At 36.6% G+C, this 20220-nt stretch overlaps 2 protein-coding genes across 8 annotated transcripts; both read right to left on the reverse strand.

Moving 5' to 3' along the window:
- Window positions 1–772: 772 nt before the first annotated feature.
- Window positions 773–13488, reverse strand: LOC107223141 (protein croquemort). Of its 7 annotated transcripts, none has more exons than XM_046735218.1 (10): window positions 12915–13488; window positions 7728–7832; window positions 4710–4839; window positions 4425–4588; window positions 4129–4270; window positions 3653–3862; window positions 3333–3544; window positions 2954–3248; window positions 2644–2717; window positions 773–2474 (listed from the first exon to the last, which is right to left on the reverse strand). In XM_046735218.1, exons 2-10 carry the CDS (start codon window positions 7802–7804, stop codon window positions 2195–2197), a joined length of 1584 nt encoding a protein of 527 aa, XP_046591174.1. In that variant the 5' UTR covers window positions 7805–7832; window positions 12915–13488; the 3' UTR covers window positions 773–2194. The 7 variants fall into 7 exon arrangements, with proteins under 7 accessions (XP_046591174.1, XP_046591172.1, XP_046591178.1 ...); XM_046735216.1 differs by lacking the exon at window positions 12915–13488 and adding an exon at window positions 10032–10732; XM_046735222.1 differs by lacking the exon at window positions 12915–13488 and adding an exon at window positions 9641–9704.
- A 602-nt stretch (window positions 13489–14090) lies between these two features.
- LOC107217734 (intraflagellar transport protein 57 homolog) lies at window positions 14091–17107 on the reverse strand. The gene is made up of 7 exons (XM_015655375.2): window positions 16650–17107; window positions 16292–16573; window positions 15809–15977; window positions 15499–15607; window positions 15153–15349; window positions 14895–15039; window positions 14091–14795 (listed from the first exon to the last, which is right to left on the reverse strand). Exons 1-7 carry the CDS (start codon window positions 16805–16807, stop codon window positions 14629–14631), a joined length of 1227 nt encoding a protein of 408 aa, XP_015510861.2. The 5' UTR covers window positions 16808–17107; the 3' UTR covers window positions 14091–14628.
- Between the last annotated feature and the right edge of the window lie 3113 nt (window positions 17108–20220).

Here is a 20220-nt window from a genome sequence, read left to right on the forward strand (position 1 = left end):
TAGAAAAGCTAAATGCAAACTTTATAAGTAATAAATAAAGATGATGGTTATTATACAATGTATCGAACCAAAATTTATTTATTTAAATACCAACTAATAGAAAAAAAATGTTGTTCAATCAATGGACGCCTCGCCCACTGTCTAATAAATATAAATTATTCTTCAATATTTCGAACGTAGGTTTCGTAATTTTGAATTTCACAATATGGTTCGACGATAGTAAATTTCGCAAAGAAGTTTGCAGAGTGTTAATCAAATCATTTTTTCTAGCAGGAGTTGTCATTACGCTATTCGCATTTCAGTGAAACGATATGATTACTACACAAAGCTAATATTTTCGTACATCTTGATAAAATAGGTTATTCGGTGGCGCTGATTTACGACATGATAATCGGGAAAATTTGGGGCAAATCGGGCGTCAAAGCTCAAGATGCTAATTTTGGAGAAATTTGTTTGTATCGAAACCATATGAGAAATACCGAAAACAACGAAAAGAAAGTGACATAAATGGAACTGTATAATCGAGTTGGTTTAGATTCAAGTATAAAGTCTAAAGTAGTAATAATGAGAGCGAAAGTGAAATGTTAGAAGAAATCAATGAGCCGTACCAAAACTGACCAGGATAAAGTCAAACTCTGTTAAGAACATGCAACTGAGTGTGAAAATATACGTACATGCAACCTGTTGAATTCTAGAAAGGTGGACAACGTTTCAGATTCTCTATGAGTATTAGTTTCGTATGAGTAATATTAATGTATAGAAAAAATGGGTGTTATATTTGTAAATAAATACATATTTTTATTTCAAACATATTTTATCACAATAAAAAATAGTTGACATATGTGCGAATGGCCTACTCTATTAATTCGCCATTCCAAGTCGTGGGAATATCTTTTTACTTGCTTGATTTTTCTCCCCTTTTCGGAGGTTTTCTTCTCTTGTGTCTTCCCACGGAGTATTGAACAGTCAGAATTAAATATAAGTAAGCAATAACGAGTACTGGTATATATTTTAACCTAATGTAACTTAGCAAAGCCCATTAATACGCAAAATTCATACAGATTTTCGACACCATTAGAAGAAAATCATCCGCACGTTCTCACGACTTCAACGATAACGGCACTACAAAAGTAATTGTATTTGGGCAATGGGCAATGTGTAACAAAATCGGTAAGCTCTATTTTTAAATGATAAAAGTTATGTACATAAGTCAACGCGAGAATTTCGAAACTTATTCGATTGACAGTATAACTGATTGATTAGTGTAATAATCAAGGGTTGCCATGTCGAAGACAAATCTTTTACGTACTAAACTGAACCGGGATGAACACTCGTTCTGGTCAAAAGCTTCGTTTTGAACGAGACACCTACAGTAGGTACACTGTTTACTCCTCAGGCACTTGTCTATCACATGGGATGCATTACATAATGCTATTGAAAAGAGTGTTCACTAGGATGGTCCTTAAAAAGGTCATTTTTGAATTGCGGTCGGCTCACCGCGCAAATTGACGCCACATCATTCAAAAATAATTCCCTAATTTCTTCAGATTTTTATCTCAACTTTAATCCGTGCTCCAAGGAGAATGGATTTCCATAGTGAACCCTTTCAGGGTAACATCAAATCTACCAAACAGATTTGGATGAAATTTGGCATAGGGAGGTTTTTTGGATCACTGATTTCGAATCTGAATTTCATCTAAATTCGTTTGGTAAATTTGATGTGCCCCCGAAAGGATTGAATGGAATCCACCCTCTTTGGGGCACAGGCTAGAGTTGAGATAGAAATCTGAAAAAATTACGGAATTATTTTTGAATTATGTGGAGTCAATTTGGGGGTTAAGCCGGTCGAAATTCGAAAATTACCTTTTTAAGGACTACGCTACACGATTCACTCATATGTAATCAACTGATTTATATTTACAATTGGTAAATTTAAACAAAAATTTTTTGACTTGAATAGATTAAAATATCATTACGGCGTCCTAATATCCGGATAAAATTGACCGTCTAATACATATTCAAATTTGTGTAATATCTTAAAGCTCATCATTTCCACAAGTAGGAGCTCAAGCTGCATCGTTCTGAAGTATTGCTTGTTCTCTTCGTGTGTATATTTACCAAAAAGGTGTCTAACATAGTATGTTAAACAATTAAAACTCAAAGATGTTTAATATGCTGTAAAAATGTTTTAACATCACGTTTGCACTGGGTCAGACTTTGACGGATTGTTGGAATCCTCGGCATCTATTAACGACTGATTGTCTTCACTTCGACATCTTCGACAAATACACAAACAGATACCAATGGAAAGTAGCACAAGTCCGATAGCACCTATAACAGTGAACCCCACGTGGCCCAACATAGGAACCTCAAGCAGCATTTTCATTCGGCTTGCCAGCTCCTCTGATAATTGAGCTTCTTGGCTAAACCACAGCATCGGAACATACGTTTCTGCTGGGATGCCAGTGAGCAATCTGAAAATAAACACACAATAAACACACTCAACTTAAATCAACGACCTACCCAACTTAAGGATATCATTTATCAATTATCCTTTTTGTTATATTCATCTAATCTTATATTAACTAAGGAATATCAAGATGAAGTCTAGTCTATTTGCAAGCCAGAACAAATTTTACTCACGCTATTCCATTTACTGGTTCAACTAGAATATTAATCTGCATCTGCGCTTTGACATTCAGTGGAATTCCCGTGGTCTGAAATATTCGTACACATGTTATACATCGATGAATGTTTTCATAGATGGTAAACCGAAGATTGAGAAAATCTTGAATTTAGATTGATGAGCTGCAAGTGAAAAGGGACTGAATGACAGTATACTCAAAACTGTACTTTATGAAGTATCCCCTGTTTCTATTTATCCTCTCAATGAAATCAAAGTAATTTCTATGGTGTAAGGTTGTTATTAAATTTGCATTTGCCAAATACGCACTGGTTCTAGAACCATTTCGAAGTTGTATTTTCCTTCTCTGGGCTCCATTCCGGTTATGGCATTAGCATAGTAATCGTCCGCCTGATAAAAATGTGGCAAGCTAACGTAAGCAGGTGCGCCAAATCTGCACTCTGATACATCCAGCATTCCGCTTGGCTGGCACGGTTCTTTTACACAATAACAGGCTCTGGATGGGACTGTACTACCATTATCGAACGTAGCTCTGTCAGTGATGTATCTGTGCCCTTCGACGTTTAAGATTTCGGTATCATTAGCACGCGACAATACTAGTGATCTGAAATGTCGATCCAATAATGTACGTTTTATCAGATCTTAAATGGTGTGGTAAAATAACTGATAATTCCATTATGACACCCACGTGCAAATGTCTGGGGCAAATATCTCTATGCTTTCGTCACGGTCGACTGGTGGCCATAGTTCCCCAGTCGTCCCCCTTATCATGCTGCATTCACCACTCCAGAAATCGGTTCTGTTCCTATAATTCCAATTTTCTAATACCCCTAGATTTAACACATCTTCCACGCCAGTATGCATGTTAAACACGCCGTCGTACGTGTCTGAAAGATTACGCTGCGAAATTGAGAAAATGTTTTTTTAAATAAAATTCTTGAATCTATGTAGCACACTAGATTTCCAAACCAAATGCATGGCATAGATTTTTGATATAAAATTGCATACCCCATAGAACCATCCAAACTTTTCGAAAGGAATATTGACACCAGGGATATCCAAAGTGTGAACAAAATCAAGAAATGCGTTGGAATACCCCTCGAACAGAAGTTCTCTTGCAGTCTTGGTGACAAATAAACTCTCTCCATATCTTTCCAACATAAGGTTCACTGCCAAGCGAACGGCGATATTCTCATTTCGTACAAAGTGACCGACTGTCTACAAACAAGTAAATAAATTAATGCAACTGCCAGGATTGTAACATGTTCCTGACTTATTGTTGTCATCAAATATTGTCGGTTAATTTTTTTTTCTGATTTTTATCCTTATTCTTCTTATGAGCACGCTAATCTAAAATCTTTTTTCATACATCCTTCTTTTTGTATACTATAGCGCCCCACAGCGCTTTTGCAAAAGATTACCCGGTACACAAATCTTTACCAAACTAAGAATTGCATTCTACAGTAACCTGGAAATAAACTTACCACACCGATAACATTTAAATTTGTTATCTCATCATCAAGACTTCCATTTGACATGGATTCATCGAAATGCCATATCCTCCGCTGTTGGAATGTTATTGTCCCATTATCGTTCCAAGTCTGGTTCACTTTTATATGTTTTTCTCTGTCGCATAAAATGAAATATTCAAAATTTTAATCAATTATGATAAGTGAAGCAGCCAGTTGAAGTAAGCAGAGATTATTTCGTTCTGGCAGGTCAAAAATTTTTTAGTTATAAATTGAACATAGGTATCTGTACGGTCTGTGCGTTGAGTTACCTAAAAACATAAGGGCCCATTTCCACGAAATTAGGCTTTGTAGTAGCGTTATTAGAGAACTCTTCGGTATTGGTCCAATTGTAAAGGTGTAATTTCAGATACATAGGAATCGGTGTCTCTTTCCACATATCATAACTTGTCGACGTTGGCGTTAATATTAATTCCTGGAATTAAATAATCATCTCATCGATTTAGGTATACGCACTAATTTAAAAAAAAAAGACAAAGATTCCAAAGGTATTGAAAATTCGCATAAAAATTCAACAGTAAAGATCAGCAACTCACCTTCAGGAGTATATGATTGAATATCCTCATCCAAGATAATCCAACTACGATACCTCCGATTAGCAATAGTGCCCCGACTACGTACAAAATTATTATCGCTGTTTTGGATGGTCGCATTTTGGCTGGTTTGCTGGAACAAAGAAATTACTAAATAAATTCATGAAATTCATGAAAATGCAACAATCTCTTTGACCTGTAATGACAAAAGCTACGTACTGAATTACGACGAGATACGAAAACACAGTCTCAAATCGTGCCATTGTTATTACAATTTTCAATTAGCACATGACATTTAAAATTAGAAATGTCTCACCGTAATACATTCTGGTTTTTATTGTCATCGGCAGCTCGCCGAGCTCGATAATCCGCTAAAAGAGGAACGGTCGACATCGCAGAATCGTTTTGTTCACTACAAATTTTAATTCCTTCTTGCGTCGGAACTTCGCGTGTTATCATTGATTCTCGTTAGGTTCAAAGTTGGGCAATCGATATCTGATTAAGCGATATCGAATGAGTTTTAACTGCTACATATAGTTTTATTCTGATTCATACTAAAGCTCGCACACGTGACCTATTCTTACAATGGACTTGACACCGTTACTGTATTTTTACGTATCACGGCACTGTAAATCGCGGAGGAAGCTCCTGCCTCTGCATTGACGTGCTGTAAAAGAATACTGATATGATAATCGCATATCGTATCAAAGCGAGGCTCAAGCCTGACCGCAGTTTGACATCAGTTTGGTAAAAGCAGATAGTGCTCAGCTTGAGATAACCAATTTATCCAAATCAACGTGAGTCATACGAACAGCCATAGGTCAACAAATGTGTTTACAATAGTCGAGATAGGCCACCACTAACGTTTGCTTCTGTTTAAGAGTTCAAGTGTCCGTCCGTAATTCTGTAAATTTCAGCATCTGTCGGTAAGCGAAAACGCTGTAGAGTTTTTCTTGTCGATAAGTAACGCAGTCGGGCCGGCATTACAGATCGCCTACTGATCGGTCATAATTGTATATGTCGCTGGCTTACTACTCAATTTTTTTAGCCATAAGGCTTGCTCTCGTTTATAGAATAGAGTAACTCAATGCTTGCGCTCTGGATTCGAAACTTCATAACTTCGACTCGAATAGACTCATGTTTAAAAGCTAAATTCAGGCGTTGCCGGAAGAATCAACGTCTCAGGCAAGTGAAGTATGTGTTTGTAAACTGTGTTCATTTCGTTCATTTAGTATACATCTCAATATTCATAATATGTATAATAGATCCGTAACGTATATCATTGTTTGTCAATATGAATTACTTTAAAGATCGTCAAATATCAAATGAATTCAATCATTTCGAGTAGAATGGAATTTTTTTCCGTAACCGGTTCAGCGTTTTCTACAGGAACGTAAAATAATTCAGTATTCTCCACAGGATCACGTTTACAACAGAATTAAGCTTTACTCCAGATCTCGAAACGAGACTGATTATCACGGTCATGCATCATAATTGACAATCAGTCGCAAGACTTTGAAATTAATGTTCAACTTTGACATTTAGCTTTTCCAATTGTTCAATTGCAACAAATAGTGCTAGATAGTATTAACATTGATGAAAATAAGATTTGTAGCACTGCATAATTAGTTATGTACGTTTAGAATTAATGGACTGAACAAATGTGACGTTATATTACGCTATAGTTACTTTTCTCCAATTAATTACTATTGTTGAAAAAACACAACATCTTCGGTGGAATTATTGTGGCATATCAGTTATTTTCAAGTTTGTTTATAAGTTCTTTCATCGGTAAACAATTTCAAAACTTTATCCTAGTAAAGTAATTATATCTGATTATGGCGTAAATAGTGACATTGCTGTTTTATCACTCCGGCAAATAGGGTTACTGAATATAATTTGTCTTACGAGCAATTAACGAATTCATCAAAGTATGTCACATTACATAATAACTGATGAAGTTTTCCAGACAAGCTTAGGATGGGCTGATCACTTTTCCTATATCTAGATGATATAGATCCGACTTGTCGAATATAAGTATACCATTCCGCAATAAATCTGCACAATTTTGCAGGCTTGCAATTATTTGAATAACGTAACTTAAATACCGGGTGTCCCATTTTAAACTTACGCCTGATTTATCTCGGAAAATACGACTCCTAACGAGTATTGAGTATAATGAAACTTTTAGGATTCGAAGGTTGACGTTCAAAAAAGAAATTTATTTTGTTTAAAAATAGAAAATGATCGCGTTAAGATGGCCAACATTTATCGTTTTAAACGCAAACATGACGTTTGTTTCACGAAAAAATTTGTCAAATCAAAACGAACAACTTTTGAGAGAAAAATTTGACCATTCACGTCCATCTTTGGTGCGCGTGTGCGTGCGGAACACTCACAAGGATTGCGTCTTTGCGGCTCGCTGAATGCTGAATGGGGGAATATTTGAACACCTTTAGAAAGTGTTCAGAGTACACTTAATTACATGGAGGCTTTGGAGTCTGAAAAGACTGCGGAAGTGACGAGCCGCAGAGACTTAATCCTTGTGAGTGATCCGCACGCACACGCAAACCAAAAATTGTCCTCGCCTAAAAATTGTGAACTTGGATGGGGACATTTTTCCCACAAAAGTTGTTCGTTGTGATCTGACAAATTTTTTGGTGAAAAAAACGTCGTGTTTCCAGTTGAAAAAAAAACATGTTGGCCATCTTAACGCCGCCATTTTTTATTCTGGAGCAAGATAATGTTGTTTATTTAAACGTCCCCGTTCGAACCCTAAAAGTTTCATTTTACTCAATACTCGATTGGAGTCGTATTTTCCGATGTAAATCAGGTGTAAGATTAAAATGGGACACCCGGTATAACGATGTAAATTTGATGAAAGTAGTAAATAAAATTATGACCAACTGTAATTAGTTCAAACATGCGTCGAACATTAATCATCGCTGTAATCACGAAGCAATTGCCTCAAATTTTTACTACGATGTAATCGGATAAAGTGCAGCTCGATGCATCTCTTACCCCTTATTTCCTGCAGTTCCTGAGTCTTTACGTGTTGCTGCCGCAATTCCTGCACTCGCTGATGCTTCCGTTGTCATAATCGATGGTTCTTTCGCGATTTCTGAACTACAGCAAATAGAAACTTCACCATATTATACTGTGTCACAATTGATGATTAATGACGTCACGTTTTATTTGCAAATAATTATTAATCTCTGGTATACGTAAACGATCGCGACGTGTCACGATAACTGAGTGTAAGTATATTGTATAAAAACACGTGGAACAAATCGTTTGCATTCAGACTTTCGTCGTTATCAGGCTAAACGCTGCTATTATATAGCCGACGATCGAAATTCATTGAAAACGGCACATAGTTTGTCGAGTATTGTAAAAAATTCACAAAACCGGTATCTAAAACCAACTGACACCAGTTTTATTGAGTGAAAATTGATTTTCGATACTTTGCTTAATTCGAGTAGGCAATCTAATTGTACTCGTAGTATACATATATTTAAAAGAAAAAAGACTTCTCAAAATACGAAAGATGAATTGCAAGCACGATACGAGAACTGAAGAACCGATTGAAGAAAAAAAAAAGATAGAAGTAGAAAATAGAAATACGGTTAAACGTAAAATAGTCGAATGAAAGGAAACGTTAATTCCAATAGTTCGTAGCAGACATTTAATCATTTCAAATGGCGATTTACTTGCAGCAGAAAAAGTTTATTTTAAATAAGATTTATTACTATTGCGACAATCAGACATTTTTTTGAATCAATGAATTATCTGCTAAGGACTATTGAAACAAATATCATCAATACATTTGTTGGATACAAATATTTCGTTTTTTTTCTCAGTGTATAAAGTCAATGAACCAACATCAGAAAAATTATTGTTATAAATTACAATTTTTTCTAATTAGAAAAGTTCACCGTAGTCCAAAACGAATATTAAAAATAATACTGCATGGAATAGTAGCTTGAGGTGATAAGCAGAAACTACAGATGAAACAAATGTCAGAGATACGTACAGCAATGGAAATTTCCGACCGGCCTGTAAAAGCTGCAGATATGTACTGCGAAACTTGAATTTTGATTATAACTAAAAGAGTTCGCGAACAGCGAATTAGTTCCTTAAAATTGATGAGGGAAAAATGTCAGTTTTTGATTCATATGCCGGCTTAAATATATCGTTTCACGAAGAATACCGGTACTGATAGTTTATCATTGAAATCCGTGGACGGTCAAACTGCGAAATGCATTATGCTTAAACCTCGACGCCTCTTCACAGAAAATCTGTTATTGCCATTTAAATGCGTGTTTAAAATAACTCGCATTTCACGAACAAAAAGTAAACAAGAACACAATTAGCCACGTATCTATTATCATTAATTATTTCTGCCACTCGAATATTAATAATTCCAATATTTCCGTACTATAATCCCAATACGACCAAATCCTTACGTCCGACATACAGCTCGTATCTTCTGTTGTAGATTCAAAAACACGGGTCATTGCAATAAATACGCGATTCAAGCGTTTCAGTTGTGCAAGTTTGTAAATATTTCCAGTTGTATACCATAATCAGTATGAACAAAACCACCGAACCAGCCGTTGCACAATGAATAATTTTGCCATACAATAATCGTTATTACAAGTTATAATTTATTACAAACCGTAAGAACATATATATATATATATATATATATATATACATTTACATAGGTATATGTATCGAATCTTGCAATATTGGATTCACGTTTACGATAACCTTGAATGCAAACGAACGAAATCGAAAAGGGTGTACCTATGTATTTGCTGTACATGATCGATCGAATAATAATGAATCACAAACTGGGTTCAGTTTCAATGTACGTCAAATACGTTATCTACAATTACTAATTACAGTTGTATAATGACATTAATTCTTACCGTTTGTGAAGTGAGTCTCTTGTATATTGTGATGTAATAATACAGCATATTGCTACAATTAACCCTATTCGAAAATGACCGTGTCTCGAATCATGTAATGTTATGAATTGTCAGATATACTAGATCAAGAATCGTTGTATAGACAACCGTGTATGATTTTTGATCTAGTATATTCGATGATTCGTGCTTTTGATAATTCATTACGTAATTTTTTTTTTCTTTGTATTCTCGTCTCGAATTTACAAGATAAATCATGTAATAATTAACACGTTGATTTCCGTCATAACGTTTTACGATTTATCATACATGAACATACTCGACCAGGAAGCTTTTACAGATATATTATAATCTTACGACCATGAATACATTATCTTATTACGATTTGCCTTACTTGACGGAAGATCCGAAAATATTGTTATTTGTGTTGATCGTCCGCAACTCGACTGACCCCTTCTCGGCCAGCGCCATTACTTATGATGAAATTTTTATTGCTGATACACCAAATTTGCTTTATTATCGATCCTTGGATAGAGTCAGATTGATAATTTTGAGTTGCATAATATGCCGGGATTGTAGTTATCTATTTGCGATGAGACTTTTTCAGTAAGTGCCGCTTCACCGCCCGATAACATCAACACGAGCAAATTTTTTGATGTATCACATGTCTGCAATGCGGCTAAGCTTCACAGCGTCGGCTGATCTCTGTTATTCTTGCCATGTGATTGTGAGTTTAAATAAATTATACAGAACGGGGGTTTAGTCGTAAAACTACACTTTCTCATCTATATCATCAAATATCGAGAACTTGTCTTCGGCTTGGTTCAGTCTCAAGACGTTCCTATTCAGAAAATCGGTTTCGTTTTCGATAACTGGACACTTTCAACTACAAAGAAGACCGTGTCATACGCGTATAAAGGCCGTCAACATCACCGCGCGAGTGAAAACAAAAGAATCGATATACGTCATATTTCTGCAAGGCGGATATTGTCAAATAGTCAAGAGTTCCGTTTCATCCTTCGTAAACACGGCACGTACGCAAGCAAGTATTCACTCTTCGATGAAACGTACACGCATCGACTGCTGGGATTCCAAAATAAAGATCCGCTTCTGGTTCTCTCTATATTATTCTTCCCTTTCTTCCTCCCCGTCGTTCGAGGTGTAACGTACATGCATGTATGCAGTGTATAATATTAAAGTAATCCGATAAGACGGTCACCATAATCGACAACAACGACGATCCTCAGCTACAAAAAACTGGGTGAACGGAGATATACGACCGATCTTGACGGAGAATTACTACTTCCACATGATTTCACGATCTCATGCCGCTCAAAGTCCGCAGACGATCTGCCTTCGTTATAACGCTCTCTCGTTTCATTTGCATTCTCGTAGCGTTACAAATTTGGCGACTAATCGCGGCTTGAACACGACCTAACGATGTTAAGTATCCCTGGTCAATTCATGAGATAGAGATGCGTGTATCACAGATGTACGCGTTATCAACTATACTCATCGTCAGTCTTTAGGCTCGTCATTCCGTATCTACCGCACGCCCTCGTTTTCCGGCCCTGCCTATCGATCCTTTTTTTCCTCTCTTTCTTCTTATCTTATTCGAAGTGAGTGCCCTGGTGAAAATAATTTTATAAATTCGTACGAAAATTTTTACCAACTTTTAAGGAAATTTCTTTGCAACGGTGTAGGATTTGGAACGACTCGTAGTTTTTGAGCTCAGATTTCGTAACGATTCTTAGTTTTTCGTACTTTTTACAAAAGCACGAATTTTTTTGTAAATCTAAGTTCAAAAACTACGAATCGTTTGAAATCCTACACTTTTGCATAGTAGTTTCCGTAAAAGTTGGTAGAAATTTTCATAGAAATTCATAGAATTATTTTCACCAGCTTACATATTACGCTGTGTGAAAAACTTTTGTACCTATGCTCGATACTTGGTTGGGAAATTGATTTCAACAATTTCTCGAAGGTTTCGGAGCACGTCGTCTCGAAATTAAAATATGTTTAATGAATCACGTTGCTGTCATTGAGAGTGACTCGAGTATCACGCGATCGTGACTAATTAACTCCGACATTGTGCAGAAAAGAATTAACGCATCTAATACATCGGTCGTTGGCCGATATTGTTATACTTTGTGAAGTCGAGAAAATTGTCTTGAAGGTTAATCAGCGTAACCCTGATTAAATTTCAATCCATATACAATGCATGTGAAAACCTTCGACAAATTGAGAACTTATGTATATAATGAGTTTTTAATCGATAATTATAATCACTTTTCCTATGAAATTGATACTTGGACATCGGCGCATCTTTCGATCCATTTCGATGTCAAGAAATTGAGCATCAGATACGGATAAAAATACAGATATATATCACTTGCGTTAAAACATTTTTACAATTAGAACATTTTATTTATAGTCCTTCCGTATTAGATATCGAGCTCTTGTAGCGTATAAACATTATTTTAAAATGAACACCTCGAAATTACTTTCACCCGTTTATGCAGACGACGTCATTTATACGCATAATTAATACATTTACTTCGCAATATTTTGTCAATCGTTTCCCGAACGACATTCGCCACAAGTAGCAACACTTCTATCATCAGAAAATTGTTATACCAATTCAAATTGTTTTGTGTTGACGAAAAATTTATATCGATCGTTTCTCAGCCGTGCAGCGAAGAGAAAGCTGTATCATTGCGACACATACATACATGTGAATAGGTACGTATTATTTTATGCGTATGTGGCAGAAACTGTGATGTTATAGTTCACAGCGAAACGGAAAAGTGAAAAGTTTCACATCGAATGATCTTCAACGCAATAACTAGAAAATTCCCATACGTGTAAACGCTGCAAGCGTGAGGCATCCAGCGTGTTATTTGTCGTGAATGTTACGACTCTCGCGGTAAAATAATTGACAAGAAAAAAACGCGGTTTTCTTAATTTACTGCACCGTCGAGAACTGGATAAATATATAGTGATAAAAAAAATAAAAAAAAACTTCAATCAGAATACACGGAACAGCGCAAGAGCGCGTGACGTCCCATATCAGACAGTTGCGCGCTTTAACATAACAAGTTCATTATACACAAACCATAATCGCTTAGATATGATTAAATTTTAATTTATAATGAACCTGCCAAGGAATGGTATACTTTATATTCAACTGTAAGAACCGCTTTTAAAATCTTATCGTTAGTATTATTACAGTCTAATGTCCATCCACCATTATTTTCGATTGTCGATCATTTATTACCTGCGGCGATAGTTGGACCGCGTAAATCTTGAGGGAGGAAACGGTAGCTTCGATTAATCCGAATTACAATTGGACGAGGAAAACCACGGGGAAGCTTTATTGCTGTAGTATAATTATCTACACGTCGTTTTACGGTTTTCGCACACTCGATTTATAAGCACCTCCAAAGGATAGTTGCAAAACAGCGACAAGAGAAATGTATCTGTACACTCGGAAACCGCATCACTGAATGCTTTCGTAGCTCGTAAAAGGAATACGAGAATTAGTGATTTACACTGCTTACGAGCGGGAGAGAGCGTGGAGAGAGTGGGAAGTTGAGGAGGGTGACTTATGTCTGAATAATATCTCAGGACCAAAATCAAACTGCAGTAACTAAAAAAATTTCGTTTCTTCGACACTTCCGTCAAAACTTATGTAGTACCATTTAATACTTTAATTTGAACATATATTCGTAAGTAAACTTTTTTCCAAATGTTACGGTTTTGGTTTCGGCATGCGATATGTATCTATACGGCGATACTTTGATGGGTGATTGACTGCTCGATCTCAGCACGTTCCCGCGTTTATGTAATCAAAAATATAAAAAAACTGTAAACCCAAGAGACTGCAGAAAAAAAAACAATAATTCAATCAGAACTATGAGTGAAAAAAAAAAAACAGAGAAAACAAAGAAAATGAATGCCCAGTTACGAATGTGTTAATATGGCGATTTACAAAAAACGTAAAGAACTTTTTTAAAATACAAAGTTTTGCAGGAATTATGGCTATTACACAGTATCGGAAGCTGTTTAGGGTTTGGTATCTTCTAAATAGTTACACTCTAAATACGAAAACTAATAATTTTTGTGACAAGTGCGCATAAAATAAGGATGTCTTGACGAGCGTAAAACACTAGTGCGTAGAAATTGACTTTTAAGCACTAGTTTCATCAAAATTTTAGTATATTCTATCCACTGCTACTAGACGCAACGGAATAAAATTTGGTAAAAGATAGGTAATCATAGATTTATAACTAAATTTAAAACTGCGAGTTCGGAACTTTGTCATAATTTAATTTACAAACCTAGTTTCGATGCTTGATGCATGGCTATAGTGTTTCACAGCAAAAACTTCGTTCATAACTCCTACAAGTGATCGGTTATCGTATAACTTTTATGTAAAATATGAGCGGCGAAAGACTGAGAATCATTAATTTAATAAATACATTTATGTCAAAGGAATGATAACAATTTATGCTGACTAGTTTATAAGTTGCGATGTGTCTTATTACTAACCGTGCAATGATCTTTACCTAGACACGGTTGTAGTTTCCGTTTATAGTTATAGCTTATCAACTATTTCGGTGGGATCTCAGGTACTGATAACGGTGGTGAACAAGGCACTATGATAGCGTCAAGGAAACGTCTTTCGGATTAATTAATAGTGGCTATGATCAATTTGTTTTCCGTTCTTTTTCACCCAGAGATTCAGCTACCGAAAAAATTTTCTTCAGACATATTATGGAACGAAACTAAATACTCAATAAGAGAAAATGAATAATATGCAGATATGCTGTTTGTAGTACTTCCATTTCTAATACCAAGTATGAAAAACCTAGGTAATAATCCAAAGACAGTAATATTAACTGATCGGATAGAAAAGTTCCCCCGCAAATCTTTCAGTCGCACACGAAAAATATGCACGAACTTTAGGTATCTATGACCTTGAATTTTCCTCAAATCATCAACGAGCTGCTTGTACTGTTCATATCTTCCTGAAGTTGAGTACGATCACGAACTCTGGTGCACATCAAGCTGTATTCAAGAACACCGATTCTGACGTTCATCTCCGAGATTTCGTTCTTCATTTTTGTAATCGTTTTTTTGATATTTATCAAGGGAGCTGCAGGAAGAAAGTTGAAAAATTTTTTTACATCCACACTCAACGATCCATAATTAACTAATTCAAATTGTTTAGTATTGAACTGCAATTGTTACTTACTTCCATCTGTCATGCTTGATCCTCTCTCATCCATTTCTCGCTTAACTTGCTCTAATTCGTCAGTTAATTTATTTAGAGTTCTCGTTCTCTCAGTCACTCCACCACTGACGTCTCTGTACTGTTCCTTCACTTTCGACATTTCCTCCTGATCACAGAGACAATGCCAAATGATGAAATTCAGTAAATACCTCTGTAGTCTTTATGGCTTGTGTGAACTTTATCACATTGTCTTAGATCACAGTAAATCCATTTGCTTACTTGCAATGTTTGAAATTCGTTTAGGACAGGCTCCAGTTGTCTGTTTACATACATTTCTCGTGTTTTTATCTTATCCAACGTACTTGCTATGTCGGAATGCAACCTCTCTAATTGGCTCTTTGTATTGCCAAGATTCGCATAAATGTTTGACCGATGTTGTTTCATTTGATCCAAGTGAGCTCTCCAGTCTCGGGAATCTGTAGATGATGAACTTTTTTTATTACGAAAGTTTTATATATTTCTGATACAGAAATTGAAATAAAAAACGTTTAACAACCAGGAAAGGTTTTGAGAAAAACCACGTCGCTATACATGAAATCAATCAATCAATTATTTGAATACTTACCAGTTTTTACAGTTACCTTCAGCTGAGGTAAGACTCTCTCTAATTCGAGTTTCCATTCTTCCATGTCTGTTTTAGACTCAAGGATATTCTCCGGCTTCTGAATGTCAAGCTACAAAATATTGTATTAAAAAAATTAGGATTTTTTTGCATTCAATTTTCCATGCACTTTTATTTTTTTTTAATCATAGCATTTTCGGTGAAATCATTTGAGAGGTAACAGAATGCATTTACAGTTTTTCTGTCGACCATCTAAATTGACGCTAATGTACAAATAAAAATTTGTCAAAGTCTGAATTAGTTTACTAATTACCATATTTTGTCCATATAATTTAGTTATGTCATCTACATGTAAAACGTCATCCTCGTCCTCCTCCTCATACTCAGCCAACATTTCCTCCTCAACTTTTTCCAGTATCAACTCCGCATCGTCATCTTCTATCTCAGGTTCCGGTGTAGGATCTTCTGGGGGTATTTCAACTCTGCATCAATAAAGACACTTGAAATATGCGATCTACTTTCATCCGTAGTGTTTCAAGGGAAACCACTTTGGGCTTTCGATTTGGCATGTTGACTATCATTCGTGATAACATTACATAGAATAAATGGAAGCATATAATTTAACGTATTTGTGAAATCTGAAAATTACAAAACGAAAGGCAGATCTTTGCAGGTTTGATTTTAAACTAGAGCACCCAAATACAAAATGATTAAGACCATGAATCAAACATTAACAATGCCCTTTGAAATAATAATGTAGGTATAATTCAAGCCTGTTCATATCATTCCTGCTTACTTTTTCCATTTGAAATTGACAATTCTGATAGCCTGATCAGCGAGGCAGTCCAATACATAAATAGCATGCTCGCCAGCGCCCTGCTTTAATTTGTTTGGAGGAAATTCGACGGCAACGTCGATAGCTCTGAGGTGATCGAGAATCATGGATATAGTTGAGTTTGGATCATCGTATTCCTGCGGCTGTTCAAAACTCGTTCCACTTTTCCTTATCAACCAGGCAGCAAGCGAAGTAAACATGTAAAACTGCTCCCCCGAATTGGTCGCAACAACAAAGTAATGCCTGTTGAATTAATATCGCATGGTGAAAAAATTACGCAGGCAAATGAGTAGGATCCTAGTTAGTAAGAAGACCGTACCTGTTTATAGGTTTCATTTTCATATTTTGTACGAATTCAGTGTCGTAATTGAGGATTTTCAACTTATCAATTAAATCCTCCATGCGTACGCTGGGCGCGTAAGCTGCGCTAGGCGCCGTCGCATCTTCAATTACGATCTTTGGTGTTTCCCGAAACATTTTCACCTGTTATCAAAATATGCGGACGTTCCTGATCGTTTTGCTTTAACCAAGTCCGTGGCTTTATCTGGCTGTCAGTAAATGTATGACAAGTAAACAAACTCGCGTCATTTGAGGATCGGGATCGCAACTTCGGTGGCTCTCTTTAGCATGAAGATAATGAAGTTCGCAACGTAATCCGCGTCGGTAAGACTCCTTTCTGTCGGATTTGTCGGTTTCACGCTTACCACACAAAATATCACTGACAGTGGAGCGCGTACGATTGCTTAGAGCATACACCATGGAGAAAGCTTGGCAGCGGAAAAAGCATGGAAAGTGTCCCCGAGTGCGAAAGAGAGGAAAGCTAAGACTCCATGTGTAACGTCCGACCGGAACGTCCGTATGTTTTATCGATTATTATTACTGCATGTTACTTTTATCAACTAACCAAACTCGAAGTACGAGAATCTTGTAACCATAAGAAATTAAAACAACTGTCTAACTATTTGGAATACCCCTAGATGGAAATAACTATGAAATTCACTAGCCAAGGCTTACAAACCATGTTACGAGATCTTCGTACTACAGAGAACTATAATATTATTATACGTTATTATATATCACTATCACATTAACACTATAATTAACTAACACAATTATACCCAATTATTATATAGCACTCAGCAATGCCATTTGTGCATTCGGAGCTGAGAGCTATACTTAAGCAACATACGCTTTACTATATAGCCTGGAGTATAGAAGACTGTAAAACCATAGATAAATGCATAACCAATATAATGTAAAGATAGCACTGCTGCAATAACCCATAAAACCAGAGACTGCAAAACCATCAAACCGTGAATGCTAATTACCCAGCATGAACTATACCTTCTTCCGCAACGCCGTATTGTAGGCAACACGCGCAACGTTTTGAAGGCAATGCAGATCTCCAATGTGGAGCCATACAGAGCCTTACCTAGAGAATACATTAGGAAACTTACCGACGAAACGAAAACGTTCTAGAAGCTTCCAAGCCGATTTATATCAATATAAGAATTAACAACTACAGAAGGGAATCATATACAAAAGCACACATGTAAACCTGCTCTAAAGCTATGAATCATCAAATTACTAGGTATTCTAAACCTGTTAAGATAGTTATAACACAAACAACTAAAGATATTCGCAGCAGCGTGATTCTAATAATGTTAAACAAATAACAAACTATGTTCATAAACAATTGCTATTGCACTCCAGGTTAACAACGACAGTAGTCGACTTTAATACATATGCAATTCTATATAGATACAACTATAAAACTAACAACGACAGTAGTCGACTATAATACATATACAATTCTATATAGATATAACTAATAAACTAACAAACGACAGGTAACCAAAATGAAATATGGGCTTTGTAACGAGCAAGATAGCAAAAACAGTAAGAGATAGACAGGTAGTTAAGTGGCTGAGGGGCGCCAGAAAGGGGGCTGGCGCCACAAAGGGGGCTGGCGCCACAAAGGGGGACTGGCGACACAACGAAAAGCTCACGCAGTTCGGAGAACTACGGAACCAAGTCCACGCACCTACACCACCGCACCAAGCAGCGATATACCATACGTAAAAACCTACAATATAGTAATAGCTAAAGAAATAAGATCACAGGCGTGCATGCGGCGAAGATGTCGTGCCCTAATTAGAATTCCTAGAAAAGAGGGGAGGTGCGCAAAGGCGACCAAAAAACTAGAGAGGGGGATCGTTCTGCGCAACGATCGACCCCTATAAAAACGGCGACCGATCACTCGATCGCTCTCTTGTGTTTCTACCTCCAGATTCGTCATCTAGTTCCGGTACAGTCTCGCGGTAAAATCCTTTAGCCTTTTGCATTAAAACTTTCATACAACGTTACTCTGCCCAAAAGTTCAGCGAGCTTCAACTCCATTTTTACTAAGTCTAAGATCTTACACTGTGTAACTCTGCGTTTGTGACTATTAAATATCAAACTTATAAAATAAACCAAGTTAGTCAAAATATCCAAATATTAAAGTCGGTTATTTCGCTAAAAACCTCTCACCAATCTACAAGTCATCGCATCCAGAATACTCTCAAAAAGGTAAGCCAAATTAAATCTTTTATCCAACAATTTCTCCCTCTTCGGTTCGTTCGACTAGAGCGACAGAATGCCCGTTGTCCGGTGTATTTCAATACTTAATCGGTAATTGGTGACCCAAACTACTGATGTGAGTCTGGCTGTAACTGTGTGTGAATGTTTCCGGTGTCTAACATCTGGAGATTTCCACTAGGTACCGTTCCGACGTCACACCATGTATGCGTTGAGCTCCGGCAAATGCTGCGGTGACCAATCAGGAGCCCGGCGCAAGTCCGGCAGCGGCAACCTCCGGCACGCCGCACCGCACTGCGTTGAGATCAAAATATTTTAGTTTTTCCGCAGTGTTACGTGCCAGCCGGTATCCACGGCGGCGCCCTCCCTACGCCCTACCTGACCAGCGTGCAGTTACCATAAGAGAGCCTTACGTGCTCTTACCGATAGTCGTAGATTAATACTAACACACATAGTCACCATCATAACGTCCAAATTCTTATATCGATAGTCCTCATACGCTAGATTAACCGTTATTTTATCAGTCATATTCATAACATACATGGTATATATTTTTTCCCATTTAACCGTTATACCTTTCAACATTAGCTTTCACATAAAACCTTTGATTTACGATCTCAACCGTAATAACCCAAAGTAATAAACACCTGCAGTAATTAAGATAATCGAGTAGACTAAACACCGGAAACATGGGAAGAGAAATCACGGATAATTCACAAATAAAGAAACCCCTATTCCCAGAATCCAGGATAGTGTAACGTCCGACCGGAACGTCCGTATGTTTTATCGATTATTATTACTGCATGTTACTTTTATCAACTAACCAAACTCGAAGTACGAGAATCTTGTAACCATAAGAAATTAAAACGACTGTCTAACTATTTGGAATACCCCTAGATGGAAATAACTATGAAATTCACTAGCCAAGGCTTACAAACCATGTTACGAGATCTTCGTACTACAGAGAACTATAATATTATTATACGTTATTATATATCACTATCACATTAACACTATAATTAACTAACACAATTATACCCAATTATTATATAGCACTCAGCAATGCCATTTGTGCATTCGGAGCTGAGAGCTATACTTAAGCAACATACGCTTTACTATATAGCCTGGAGTATAGAAGACTGTAAAACCATAGATAAATGCATAACCAATATAATGTAAAGATAGCACTGCTGCAACCCATAAAACCAGAGGCTGCAAAACCATCAAACCGTGAATGCTAATTACCCAGCATGAACTATACCTTCTTCCGCAACGCCGTATTGTAGGCAACACGCGCAACGTTTTGAAGG

The sequence above is a fragment of the Neodiprion lecontei genome, chromosome 3 (assembly GCF_021901455.1).
Source record: "Neodiprion lecontei isolate iyNeoLeco1 chromosome 3, iyNeoLeco1.1, whole genome shotgun sequence".
NCBI classification, from domain to species: domain Eukaryota; kingdom Metazoa; phylum Arthropoda; class Insecta; order Hymenoptera; family Diprionidae; genus Neodiprion; species Neodiprion lecontei.

Bases quoted from the DNA above. Each gene is read 5' to 3' on its own strand.
- LOC107223141 (XM_046735216.1), bottom strand. From the start codon at position 10,108: ATGGCGCTGGCCGAGAAGGGGTCAGTCGAGTTGCGGACGATCAACACA. The intron at 4,840-7,727 runs GTAAGAGATGCA...TCTTTGTTCCAG, and splicing joins GGAACTGCAGGAAATAAGGG to CAAACCAGCCAAAATGCGAC. The intron at 3,545-3,652 runs GTATGCAATTTT...TCAATTTCGCAG, and splicing joins AGTTTGGATGGTTCTATGGG to CGTAATCTTTCAGACACGTA.
- LOC107217734 (XM_015655375.2), bottom strand. From the start codon at position 16,807: ATGTTTCGGGAAACACCAAAGATCGTAATTGAAGATGCGACGGCGCCT. The intron at 16,574-16,649 runs GTACGGTCTTCT...TTAATTCAACAG, and splicing joins AAAATGAAACCTATAAACAG to GCATTACTTTGTTGTTGCGA. The intron at 15,040-15,152 runs GTAAGCAAATGG...CTCTGTGATCAG, and splicing joins ACGAATTTCAAACATTGCAA to GAGGAAATGTCGAAAGTGAA.